Below are 12,843 nucleotides of genomic sequence, written 5' to 3'. Positions count from 1 at the left end.
TTTCCATATTTCACCTTGAGGACAAGGTGAGTTTGAAGGGGTGCGAAATGATACGACCCCGTTAAATGAAGAATTTTATGACTGTCATACCCCAATTTTTGACCTAAGATTTTACATTCATACGTCGTTTGACCTTGATTAGTCTTTGACTTTTCAAAGGAAATTTCGGCAGAGAGGTATTTTAAAATACCTCATTTTTGTTCCGATATTGGACCCTCTTCTCTCCTTTATTTTATTTTTATTATTATTATCTTTTATTTTATTTTATTTTATTTTTATCTTTAGTTTTTTTTTTATTTCCATCTTTTATTTTACCATTTTTTTATTTTATTTTATGTCTACTTTTCTTTTTAGGTTATTTTCTTTTATTAGTCAAGCGTCCAATAGGTCTAAAAATAATTTATCCGGGGTCCAAAAGAATTTTCTTTCTCAGCCGCGCTACCATTCATGGCCAAGATTCCTCATGTCCACTTTTCCATTCTCATCAACCTCCTCACCTATAAATAAAGCCCTCATTCCACACTTCAAAACACACCAAAAATTCTCTTGAGTTGTCAAAGAACCTTTCTCTCTTCTCCCTCATTTAGCTTGTGTTGACGAGCTATTCTTTTCTTCTCCCTCTTTTTCTGTCCCTTTGGAAAAGTCTCTTCGGTAATTTTGTCCCTTCGGTTGTTCCTTTCTTTTATTTCTTTATTTTCTTGCATTTTTATTTCTTTTTAGCATTTTTTTTTGCGTTTCATTTTATTTCTATTTATTATTATCATTTAGCATTTTAATTATCGTCATTTATTTTCCAGCAATTAGAATGTATCTAGGTTCAATGTAAACAATATAAATGAGAAAAGTGTGTGTGTATGTGTGTCCTTTTATTTCTTTACCGATATCCAAAAATGCAAAAAAATTAGATTAGGGATTTTGTGATGATCCAACGTCACTACAAAAATCCACGCGCTTTTATTTTTATTGCTCCGGTAGTTTAATTTTCATTTATTATTCCAAAACAACCAAAACATTCAAATAACAAAAATCACAAAAATATTTTCATAATAAACCTTGATTTTCAATCAAGTGATTGTTCTTTTTATTTTCTTTCTTAATCAAATTTCAAATCAATTTTAATTCTACTTTGAGTTCTTTTTTTTCTTTCAATATAAAAAATACAAACAAGCTTATTTTGCCAATTGGCCTTTTCGTTTTAAAATCTTTTTCAAAACTAATAAAAAAACACAAAATCAATCAAACGTCAATTTCAACCCCGAACTACGAGGTTTTGATCCCTCACGGGTGTGTAGGCAAATGACTTGTCCTTCCAAATCAACTAAAATCATTTTTTTTAACTCATCATTCAATTCTATTTTCATTCCTTTAAAAGCAAGCAAGTTAAAGCACCAAAAATTAAATAAAATCAAGAGGTTCTCGTAGAGTACTACGAATATAAAAGGTGCTAATACCTTCCCTTTATGTAACCAACCCCCGAACCCTTAATCTTTTCAATACATGGGTAGTTTGAATTTTTTTTCCCTTTTTTTAAAAAATTTAAAAGTTCAGTCGTGTAATAATTAGTGAGTCAAACGCTAATCAAATAGCGTGACCTCCGAAAATTGACGCGACAATGACCAAGTAAAGTTGCACTTCCCTTTTCTAATTTTACAGTTCAGTTTATTTCCTTTCCTAAATTTACGATTCCGTTATTTCCTTTTTCTTTGATTATGCAAGTGGTTATGCAAAGATTGACTATATATGATGTAACCGAGTACCAGTTCTGATATGTTGAATAATAACAAGGTTTCACTTTCTTCCCTAATTTCTCATCTATTTTCTCTCTTGGAGTTCACACTCACTCGAAGAGTGCCATTTTCTCCACTCTAAAATAATTAGAGTGTATCATAACGATTAATCAATGTTTTAAACTACCAAGTGAAGAAAGTAATGAGCGTGGAAAGAAAATAAATCAAGAATGTGATGACCTATTAGATTTATGATTTCACTTGAACTAAATGAATACTACACAGCTTACAACTTATATACTAGCTATAAAAAATCACCTTTAACCACTAGGATGGATAACAATTGACAATAACTACTAGCTAACTTCCATAACAGTTCTGTAACTAATTCTAACAAAACTTTAACTAAATCTAATAGTAAGAAGTTAATACTCTCCCTCAAGTTGGAAGATATACATTCAATACTCCTAACTTGGACATGAAATCTTGGAATTGAACTTTATGAAAGTGATTTGTAAGAGGGTTTGACAATTGTTGACTAGACTTCACATAAATTAAATTCAAAAAACCACTTTGCACATTTCTCGCAGAAGTGACAATCTATCTCAATATGTTTTGACTTCTCATTTGTAGTTGGATTGTTGGCAAGGGTATGGCTGACATGCTATCACACAGAACCATAGATGCAGACATATCAATTTCAAAAGCTCTTAAGGATCTGTTTAATCCATAAAAACTCATTGGTCATAATTGATAAAGCACGATACTCAGCCTCAGTTGATGAATGCGACTTTGTTGATTGTTTCCTTGACTTCCAAGCAATCAAGGATTCTCCAATATAGATGCAAAACCAATTGGTCGACTTCCTAGTTACTTGGCAACTACCCCAATGAACATCCACATATGTTGTAACTCGAAGTGCTACAAAACTATTACCCGAGCCATTGGTAAATAACGAATTCCCTGCAAAATTTTGTTAGAATCCCAATTTGAAGATCGTGGAACTGAATTTTTGAAAGCAGTGTCTCGAGGCATATCTAAGTCTGTATAAAGTGAATTATTCAACTTGTAAACTTGGTGCGAAGTCTCCCTTTGACTTAGTAGCCTTGAGGGGAAGTCATATACAATTCCTCATGGAGTTCACCATCAAGAAATGCATTATTTATATCCAATTGAAGAAAGTGCCAACCCTTCTGAGCAGCCAATCACAGAAGAATCTGAACAGATGTTAACTTTGCTACAGAGAAAAAGTATCTAGAAAATCTATACCAGACAGTTAAGAAAAACCTTGAGCGACAAGTCTCGCTTTGCATCTGTCTAAGGAACCATAAACTTTATACTTCACCTTATATATATTCCATTTTCAACCTACAACGCGTTTTCCAGGGGGAATAGGCATGATGGTCCAAGCCTCATTTGCTCCCAAAGCAGCCAATTCTTCAGCCATTGCTCTTTTCCATTCAGGATATTTGATAGCTTGGTGAGAACAACGAGGTTAAAAAAATAGAAGAAACATGACGCGCAAATGACTTATAGAAAGGAGATAAATAATCAACCATAAGTAAGGATTTTCTACTGTGTTACACTCATATAGCTGTAAATATGCGGGAGGTTTATGAATCCTTTAGGACCTGCAAAGAACATGTTGGGAGGGGGCTACACTTTGTATTTCAGTACGAGGAATAACATGTTCAAGTGAGTCAAGGCAGGGTTGAGTTAGTTGAATAGGAGGTACAAGGTCAAGAGATGAAGAATTAGGCTCAAATAATGGGTTTAGGAATGACCGTAGGAGGGAAAAAGGTAATGGTGTTTACATATGGCTTGATACATAATGAAATGTTTGTGTTTTGCAGATATTCTTTCTCAATTAAATCTTGATAGCCATTCGGCTTCGGTGATGCTTGATGATGATTGAAGGTATTTCTCTCATCCACTTTTCTATAAGAGTAGACGATATTAGTTTTTCATTTCTGTTATGGACATTTTTGTTTGCTACATAGTATCAGTTTACATTTTTGTTAGATACATGTATTTTCCAAGGTCGAATTATTTCCCTCCATACAATATATCTGTTCACTTGATTTTTATAGGAAATGTAAACAGATTTATATGTTCAGTTGAAGTGCTCACTTGAATCAACGGTCTATAGTATATCATTTGTAACTTCTTTGCAAAAGATTATTTTAACATGTTCTGGAATGACTTTGGATGGATTCATGGAATATCATACATTTTTGTATTTGCTAATATGGCTATGCTGAATATTTGGCAATGTTAAGTATTGTGTTTGTCCTGTCTTGATTATTTCAGAAAACCTTTACTGCATGGCTGTATTCTTTCCTCTTTTTTGTAGTCATCTTTCCTGTCTTGTACAGAGTTGTTAATACAGGAAATCCACAAGAAATGGTCTGTGATTAGATATAACGATGCAGTACATGTAGAAATTATTTTAGAAGTCAGGCGGTTTAGAAATTCTAATTCCACCTGTTTGGGATGACGACAATCACGTTGTTTATATGTCTATGCGTAATCTTTTATTGAGAGTTTGTTTAGTAGTTTATGTTTGATTTCAGTTAGTTTTGGATGTGGCAAAATTGATTCTAGATATGTGAAATTGATCTTCACATCTTTGCATGTGTTCGAGTAGAATTGATTTTGTCTCCATAATTGTTTTCAACCTGAATTTAGAGTTTTTGTCTAGACAAACTACATTAACTAATGTTTGATTTCATTCCCTTAAGAGGGTAATACTCTACTACATTATGGTATTTTTAGGCCAACTCTTATTTAAGCTTATTTACTTACAGGCATGGCAACTTTATGAGTGAAAAGAATTGGTACAATTGGTAGACCTATCACTAAATAGCGAATTTGATGCTGAGGAAGCTTGTAAAATCCTGAAAATTGCCCTTCTTTGTACTCAGGATACTCCTAAGCTCCAGCCAACCATGACTGTTGTTGATTCATTTGGCTAATGCTCCAAAACTTATAATGGATATGCTCTGAAATATTCTGAAGATTTAGCTGTTTTTTTGGTTGATTGTAACTATTATTGGTGTACAATGATTGGATTGATTTTGCGATGACTTGAAAAACTTATGGAAAATTAGTTTTAAAACCGGTTTGATTCTTTTTGAAGTAGATATATGTTATTGAATGAAATTTAGTGTTTGGGAGAAAAAAACAAACAGAAAACTGGTTTTTTTTTGGAAAAAAATGGAAAACTAGTTTTTTTTTTGGAAACTGGGTTAAAACCGGATTTTGAATAAAAATTGGTTTAAACCCTGTTTGAATAAAAAAACTGGTTTATTTCAATAAACTGGTTTTTATGATAAACCGGTTTCAAACAGGTTCCGAACCGGTTATGAACCATATCCGAACTGGTTGTACTTAAAAACCAGTTTTAGGAACCAAATTATAATATTGGTTTTGGTTTTGGTTTGGTTTTAACTTTGCACATCCCTAGAGACAATCAAATTTTCCAGCTTGTGGATCAAATAATTTGTATCCTTTGACACATGAAGGATCAAAGAAGTTAGGGATAGTTCTTTTGCATTATCTGTCTGAATGTCTTTGATTTGTTTCTGAAATTGAGTTAGGAAAACATAAAGAAACATACAAATATAAGCCACGACTAAGGCTACCCTTGCCAGTCACCTTCAACTGGTGTTAATCCTGGATTAAAAATGAACTATTAGTGAAAGAAATTGCATAAGAATCTTGTATCAAGCTACTAACAAAAATGACATTGACACAAAACTCAAGAATGTAAAAAAACATTATGAAGAACTAAATTATTACCTAGTGAGACAAAACCAATGGCAAACACATAAATTCAAGAGTCGACGGGTTTCAACAACAGTTAACAATGAGCTTTCTTTATTATATGTATTTCTTAACAAGTGCCCTAAATGAATTTTCTGTGTGTTAATGGATTTTCTGTGTGTTAATTGTATATGAATTAGGTTAACAAAGCTCATGATTAACTCTTGTTGAAACCCGTCAACTCAATTATGATATCCACAAATGAAAACACCTTCACAAAACCAAATGCAACCAACTCTTGAGCGGACACAAGGATTTGAACCATCTATTTGATCACACATACATCACACATACATAAAAAGAAAAAAAAATAGAAAATAACAATTAAAAAATTATTAATTTTCAAATGATTATAGCATGTCCATTTTTTTGTGTAGAGGGTCCAAATTCTTGTGTTCACCCAAGCATTTTTTGCAACTAACCGATTACCCCCACTTAAATAAAATGAAAACTAATTACTCCCTCCATTCCTAATTATAACTCATTCAAAAAAAAGTTTTGTCCCTAAATATAAGTTTTTACACAAATTATTAGGTATATTTATTTTCTTGAAAAAGTATTTGGCGTATATTTTTTCCCCAATCACACACCTTATTATCTTAGAAGATGAAAAATTAGACATATTAACATACAAATGATATTTTAAGATGATTTACAGACAAAATGAAAGCATAAAATTCGTCATCCATTTTTGTTAATATATATGCGAAATTTTTTGTTAGCTACTAATAAAAAAAGACATCAAAGTAGTATTCTCTTTCTAATATAATTTGCACATTTAACTATCATCAATATTCAATACTCACGTGCTTTCTGTTTTATAATGTTTCGTTATTCATTTGTCTCAAGGTAGAGGAATCATAAATCCATTTCCTTACGCAATTCGTATGTTGCTTAAATAATACTATCGTGTTTGTAAAAATAATATTAGACTCAGCGATGGAGATGAGCAGAGGGCATTTGACTTATAGGGTTGTTTTTTGGGTGAGTAGTGGCGATGGGTAGTTATGGATTCATTTTTTGTGGTTGTTTGCAACGGAGTTTGAGTTTAGTGGTGAGATTTATGTTGGTGGTTTTATGGGGGTTGAAAGTAGGGCTTGGTTGCACGTGGTGTTTATTTTGGATGTTCCTCTTATATACCACACATGTAGTTTGTAGTCTCTGATTTACCGGTCTTTGATTATCTTGAGCAAATATCTGATTTCTTAATAAATTTTGTTGTTAAATAAAAATAGGGTTAATTAAGTAAATGGTCCCTGTAAATATTCAGAATTTTGTTTTTAATCCTTATAAAATAAAATCACGCTTTTTAGTCCCTATAAAAATTTCCATCAGCATTTTTAGTCCCTATAAATTTTTTCCATCAGCATGTTTAGTCCCTGTCAAAAATTTACATCAACATTTTGGTCCCTAAAATGCTTAAGGAAAATGTAACAGGGACTAAAAAATGTGATTTTATTTTGTAGGGACTAAAAACAAAACTGTGAATATTTATAGGGACTAAAAACTTAATTAATCCATAAAAATATTAGACTCGATCCGTCCAAAATTATAAAATAGGAAAAAAAAATTGTCTTTAGTTACACAAGTCGTTTAATTTTATAATAACAATGAAATATCACTGTCACTTTTTTTGTTATACCTTTAACTGTTTATTATTCTTTCAATTCTTTAAGCACAACAAGTAAGTAAAACATGTTATAAATATTGCTTAAAAAAAGATATATACTACATACTTCACTTAAATATTTTGCAACTCAAAAAGTAAGAAAAACACAATTTAAATAAAGTTATAATAAAGTATATATGAGTGAATCTTTGTATAAATTATAATAAATATTATTGGCCTCTAATTTTTTTTCCTGCTAAGACCTTGTTTTAGAGTCCACTTAAGGTCTCAATCAGTGTTCAGCTAATCCTAGTCATTCATAAAAAAATTCTCAAGTAGTATAGCCTTTGTTTTGAAGATGCATTTCTTTTTTATGAGACTAAGAAATGTAGGGACTTAACGAAATTCTTTAGGGAATGTGAAATTGGTTACCTTTGGTTTATAATCACCACGGGAATACTATATTATTATTATCATTGCCTTCACTCAAATTTTGACAACAAAAAAGACCTTGATTATGTTGATTCTAATAACATCATATATCCTTGCTTGTCGTCTGAACCATACAGATATAAAAGGGAAAAACCGTTTGCTTTCATAAACGGCAAGTTCAACAACTAAAATATGGAGTGTTGTGAAATCTAAACCTTGATTAAATAATTAATCCATGTACTTTTTCACTCGTGTATGGATCAAGGTAAAATTATGAATACGTTAATGAATGCTAATAAGGACCTTCTATATAGTATATTATTATTATATATGAATGCTGTAAGCACTGGTTCAGAAAATAAAAATTGATTGGATTAGTACTATGATAATTCAACTTGTGTCCTATATCATGCTGCCTCTATCTTTGATTATCAAAAACTATAGAAAAATGATTTCAAAATTTTATTGTGTATTGAACAGCACGACATCTATCGTGATCGACACTGATATGACACCGACATATAATTAATTACACTGAATTATGTGACTTTCTCAAATTATTAGCGGTGTCGCATGTCAGTGTCCATGTCGTGTCTGGTTTCTGTGTCTGTATCCATGCTTCGTAGGTATTGAATCAAATTCCAGTACTAATTGTAATTGATAGCAGCATGTGAAAGTGAGGGGGAAAAATGGGACTCGTTTAGTGCCTTGGGAGACAATTGGCAGTGTTTGAGAAGTGTTGCTCAAGCTCTTTTTCTTTTTCTCCTTCTTTTCTGATGAATTGCACAAGCTCTTATGATTCATGACTTGTCATGTAGCCAAACAAGTTAAGGACTACTTTTTGTTCTTATTTTCAATTTTGCTTTTGTTCTTGAGAAACCGGCATCAACTTTAGAAGTGGCTACAATTTTGAAAGAAAAAAGAGATTCCAACGTTGATTTTAAAAAAATTACAATTTTTGCCTCTAAATGATTGTTATTGCTTCCTTAATCAATCAAAATAATTATTATCCTTCTTTAGTTTCTTCTCTCCCTCTCCTATTATTTGCCTCAAATAGGACTCAATGAGTAATAACTTGAGGAAATTATACTCTTAAGTCCAAGGAAAGTTCAACAAGAAAGCAAATTAAGGACCATAACAAAGTGTCATACTTAGGACAAGTTTCACAAGTTATGGGACCTCAATCATGTGAAATTCATTTGATAGCAAAAGAATGGAAGGCTTTGCTTTTGTTTTAAACAAATCCCCCATCAAAGTCTCAATGTGTTGTACATAACGTCTGAAAATGGGTTACCATAGTTTATGTTTTAACTCTTGCATTTTTCTACTTCTACTCTCAACTACTTACACCAAAAAAGAAGTAGTGGGTGGCTTCACAAGCAAGGCACTTTTCCATAATCCGTAATTGATGGTGGGGAGTGGGATATTGCATTTCCACATGGAATTCTTAGGTCTCACTCACTCCTCAAAGTTTTGATCATAGCATAGCATGACTAGTTTTGGAGGGAATGAGAACATGGGTTACATACCCCACACACCCCTTTTCTTTCTTTTTCTTTAGTCACTCTCAAGGTTCAACTAATAACTAATTTTTCAAAAGCATATATAGTCAACATTACCATCCCACAAAGTGGGATTTAAATGATTTGTACACATGGACGCATATATCTTATTGGTTAAATTCGAATATGAATTGTTCGATTTTTATGTGAAGGTCGAGACTACTTAGTGTGCTTGTTTTCATCGTTCATTTTTGTGTAACTGATCGTTCACTTGTTTCGTCAATACATAACTTCACTAATATCACAATGAAATTAAATCTCACGGATGCACGAAAAATATACGCAATGCTTAACCAAACACACATGACATAAAGTAAAATTGATCTAAAAATTTATAATTAATTTTAACATGATTGTGTTCAAATAAAATTAATTGTCTCAATAATTTTTTTTAGCCTCAAATTAATAGTTCAACTATGCATCTCAACATTAATAATTTTATATTCAATTCACTTTCAAATAAAATCAATTTTACAAAATTGATTCATTTAAAATCAAATTTCCTTACTATCAAACTTCATACACTTTCCTTCTTTACATAGAATATGGGTCCCACAAAGTCTATGTCACTCATTTTAACCACTTTCTTTTTCAGTTTCTCTTTACCATCCCCCTACCCCTCCTTAACCTTTTATATATACATCCCTCTTGTGAAGTTAAAAACCATAAGACATTCCACACACACAACACAATACACACACACACAAACAATTTCTTCAACTTACCAACCATGGATTGGTTCTCTTGGCTTTCAAAAACAAACCTTGATCCATCTCTTGTATATGAGTATGGCCTCACTTTTGCACACAATGAGCTAGAACAAGAAGACATGGTTTACTTCAACCATGAATTTCTCCAAAGCATGGGAATCTCCATAGCCAAACACAGGCTAGAAATTCTCAAACTTGCAAGAAAAGAAAAAGGAAAGAGACAACCACCAAGACCAATGGCAAAGATCATGGGAGCAATCAAAAAGACAAAAAAGTGCTTAGGTAACTACATAATGAGAAAGTTGGTTACATGTGAAGAATCAAATTCAGCACTTGTTGTAGTTCCAACATCAAGGGCTAGTAGTAGTAGTAGTTATTATGGAACAAGATCATCATGGAAGAGTTCTGTTGTGAAGAGGAATAAGAAGTTGAAGGTGGATAAACAAGAGAGGCTGTTGCTTACAAATGGAAGCCCTAGTCCTTCAATGATGCCTGCTCTTGCTCTTGATAGTTTTTGTAGTACTCCTATGGTTTATCATTTTCATGAAGGAAAGATGAAAGGAGATGATCATGATAGCAATGGTTATTGGTCAGCTGCTGTTGAAGATATCAGGTGGGATACTATGTTCCAAGATCTAAAACCAAACTAAAACTTTTTAATTTCACATTTTTTTAATTAATTTTTCATTTATTTTTTGGGATTTTGATTATTTTAATCCCAAATTTTAAGTGAATATTTGGAACTACGACAGACAGTCAAGTAATTAACTTGAGATGGATCTAAAACAGAAACTTCAGGTTGGACTTGGAGCTACTGTGAAGACGTGTTTGGAGATACGAAATCATCGTAGCTCCAGACATATTTTATATAGGTTGGTGAGAGATGTGTTTTTTGTGTTCTTCCACCATATAGATTTGAATGTCTTTTTGTTGCTTTTTGAATTAGTGGTGTGGATCATGCGGATGGGTAACTTTAGCACCTGTCTCTTTGAATAAGGAGGTTTGTCTACTTTTTGCTTTTGAATGTTTGTGACTTTTAGCTTTGATAGGGGAAATTTGGATTAGTTTAGCGTAATTGTGGGAAGAGAATGATTGAGGTAGGTGCTTAGTTTTTTTATTTATAGCAAATTTGAAGTTCAAACAATTAGGTTTGTTGGGTACACCACTTGACAATGACATGATGCATTGTACTACTCTTTTCTGTTTTTTTTTTTTTTTTGTTGACAATATACACATTGACAAAGTATATTTAATAGTTAATTAATGACATTGACAAAGTATATAATACTAGTTTCTTATAATAAAAAAAAAGTTAATTAATGTCTTGCCTTAAGGCTTATTCTTGTGTTTGAATTGTTGAATAAACCTTTCTCCCAATGAGCAATTGACTATTTTATTTCTTTTCAACTATATATATGTTAAACTTCCCATCTTAAATTAAAATAGTGTTTAAATTAAACTTGTAAGTCAATCTGAAAAAATTGTAAACCGCACAAAATTAAATATTATTAGATGTTTTTGAATCTTTTGTAAAAGACAGCTCAAACTGAATTAGATTTTTGAGTCTTTTTTCAAAATCCAACAAACCGCGTATATAATTTTTAATTCTTATTTGTTTTTATTAGTATAAAATATTACATCAATATATTATTTTTTTAGTTTTTAATTTCTTTAATAATACTTATTTTTTTATTTAATCTATTTTTTACGTATTTGCCAACAAATGTATTATTTTACCACTTTATAACATCACTATGAGTACTGGATTTTGTTGCAATTATAAATTAGAACAATTGAAATTTGATTCAATCTAAACCGTTTTGGATTCAATCATATTTATTTATGGAGTCACTCAAACTGAATCATAAGCATGATTTTAAGTTTTGAATCATATAATTTTTTTGTCTTAAAACTGATCTAAACCGGAGACATTCATTTATGAATTATCTCGTATAGTTGTTTTGTCCAAAAAAAAAACTCTTAGAAAAGAGTTATGTGTATAAACTCAAATTGTAAGATGGTGTAGAATCTTATCTTAGACATTCCATAGGTTACACCCTTTATCTCAGGTTACCTGCCGATGCCATGTCCCACATACTTGTGTGTTTGAGATCCACATTGACTATTCATATGGACACTAACTTTTTTTTTGTTGATTTAAGCATAAACTCAAATTCTAAAAATACCATTAACAAAATCATTGTGGTTTGAACTCTGAATCATTCAACATGCAAAAGAAGGGAAACCATGAAACAGCCTCTGCCCTACACATGTGACAGAACAATATCCATTTATTATCTCAAAAGATATTATTGTTAGCACTTCAAACAACACAACCAAGTTCACTTTTGCTTAGAAACATTATAGAATTGAGCATTAAGGACCCCATGTTTGTTCTTTCTTGTAATCATTAGTCTACCATTTACCATTACTTCTATGTGAAGTTACTTTTTTCTTCACATGGCAATGAAGAAATGGACTTCCTGCTTTCAACCGTTCGATCTGAATCAACAAACGAGATCGTTTAACTGTGTAAAATTGATTGTATAATCTGAATTATCCAATCTTAAATCAATGGTCAGGATAATTGTTGTGTCAAACTACATTTTTATTCCAAACAAGCCAGATTACATAAAGCATAACACTGATATAATTAATCCTTTTCTTTTTAACAAGCATATATAATTAATCCTTTTTTTTAACAAGGATTTTATAAAAAAAACCTAATGATTGAGATATTATAAACAGGGTAGATAAACTATAATCTATCATATAACTTTTTTTATTTTATTTCAATCTATCATATAAATACCAAATAGGCCAACCATGACAATCTTTATAAATTAATAATTTGTCACAAGTATAGATAAAGATTGAAAACTTCATGGTATACAATAAACGGATTTATATGACTTAGGATCCTATCCATTACTCAAGAAATGAATGACTCCGTTTGAAGAGAGAAAGACACAATAATG

General features: G+C 31.4%; 1 protein-coding gene across 2 annotated transcripts; it reads left to right on the top strand.

The window, feature by feature from the left end:
- The first annotated feature begins 9,808 nt into the window (after positions 1-9,808).
- On the top strand, positions 9,809-11,058 carry LOC146925916 (uncharacterized). 2 transcript variants are annotated; one of them, XM_085758349.1, is made up of 2 exons: positions 9,809-10,478; positions 10,655-11,058. In XM_085758349.1, exons 1-2 carry the CDS (start codon positions 9,886-9,888, stop codon positions 10,683-10,685), a joined length of 624 nt encoding a protein of 207 aa, XP_085614475.1. In that variant the 5' UTR covers positions 9,809-9,885; the 3' UTR covers positions 10,686-11,058. The 2 variants fall into 2 exon arrangements, with proteins under 2 accessions (XP_085614475.1, XP_085614474.1); XM_085758348.1 differs by lacking the exon at positions 10,655-11,058 and having other exon boundaries at positions 9,810-10,648.
- The last annotated feature ends 1,785 nt before the right edge of the window (positions 11,059-12,843 follow it).

Source organism: Medicago sativa, chromosome 4 (genome assembly GCF_051527215.1).
Source record: "Medicago sativa cultivar Bolivia chromosome 4, Bolivia_mono, whole genome shotgun sequence".
Lineage (NCBI taxonomy): Eukaryota > Viridiplantae > Streptophyta > Magnoliopsida > Fabales > Fabaceae > Medicago > Medicago sativa.
The sequence above is the reverse complement of the archived record's forward strand: the minus strand, read 5'-3'. Positions and strand labels throughout refer to the sequence as shown.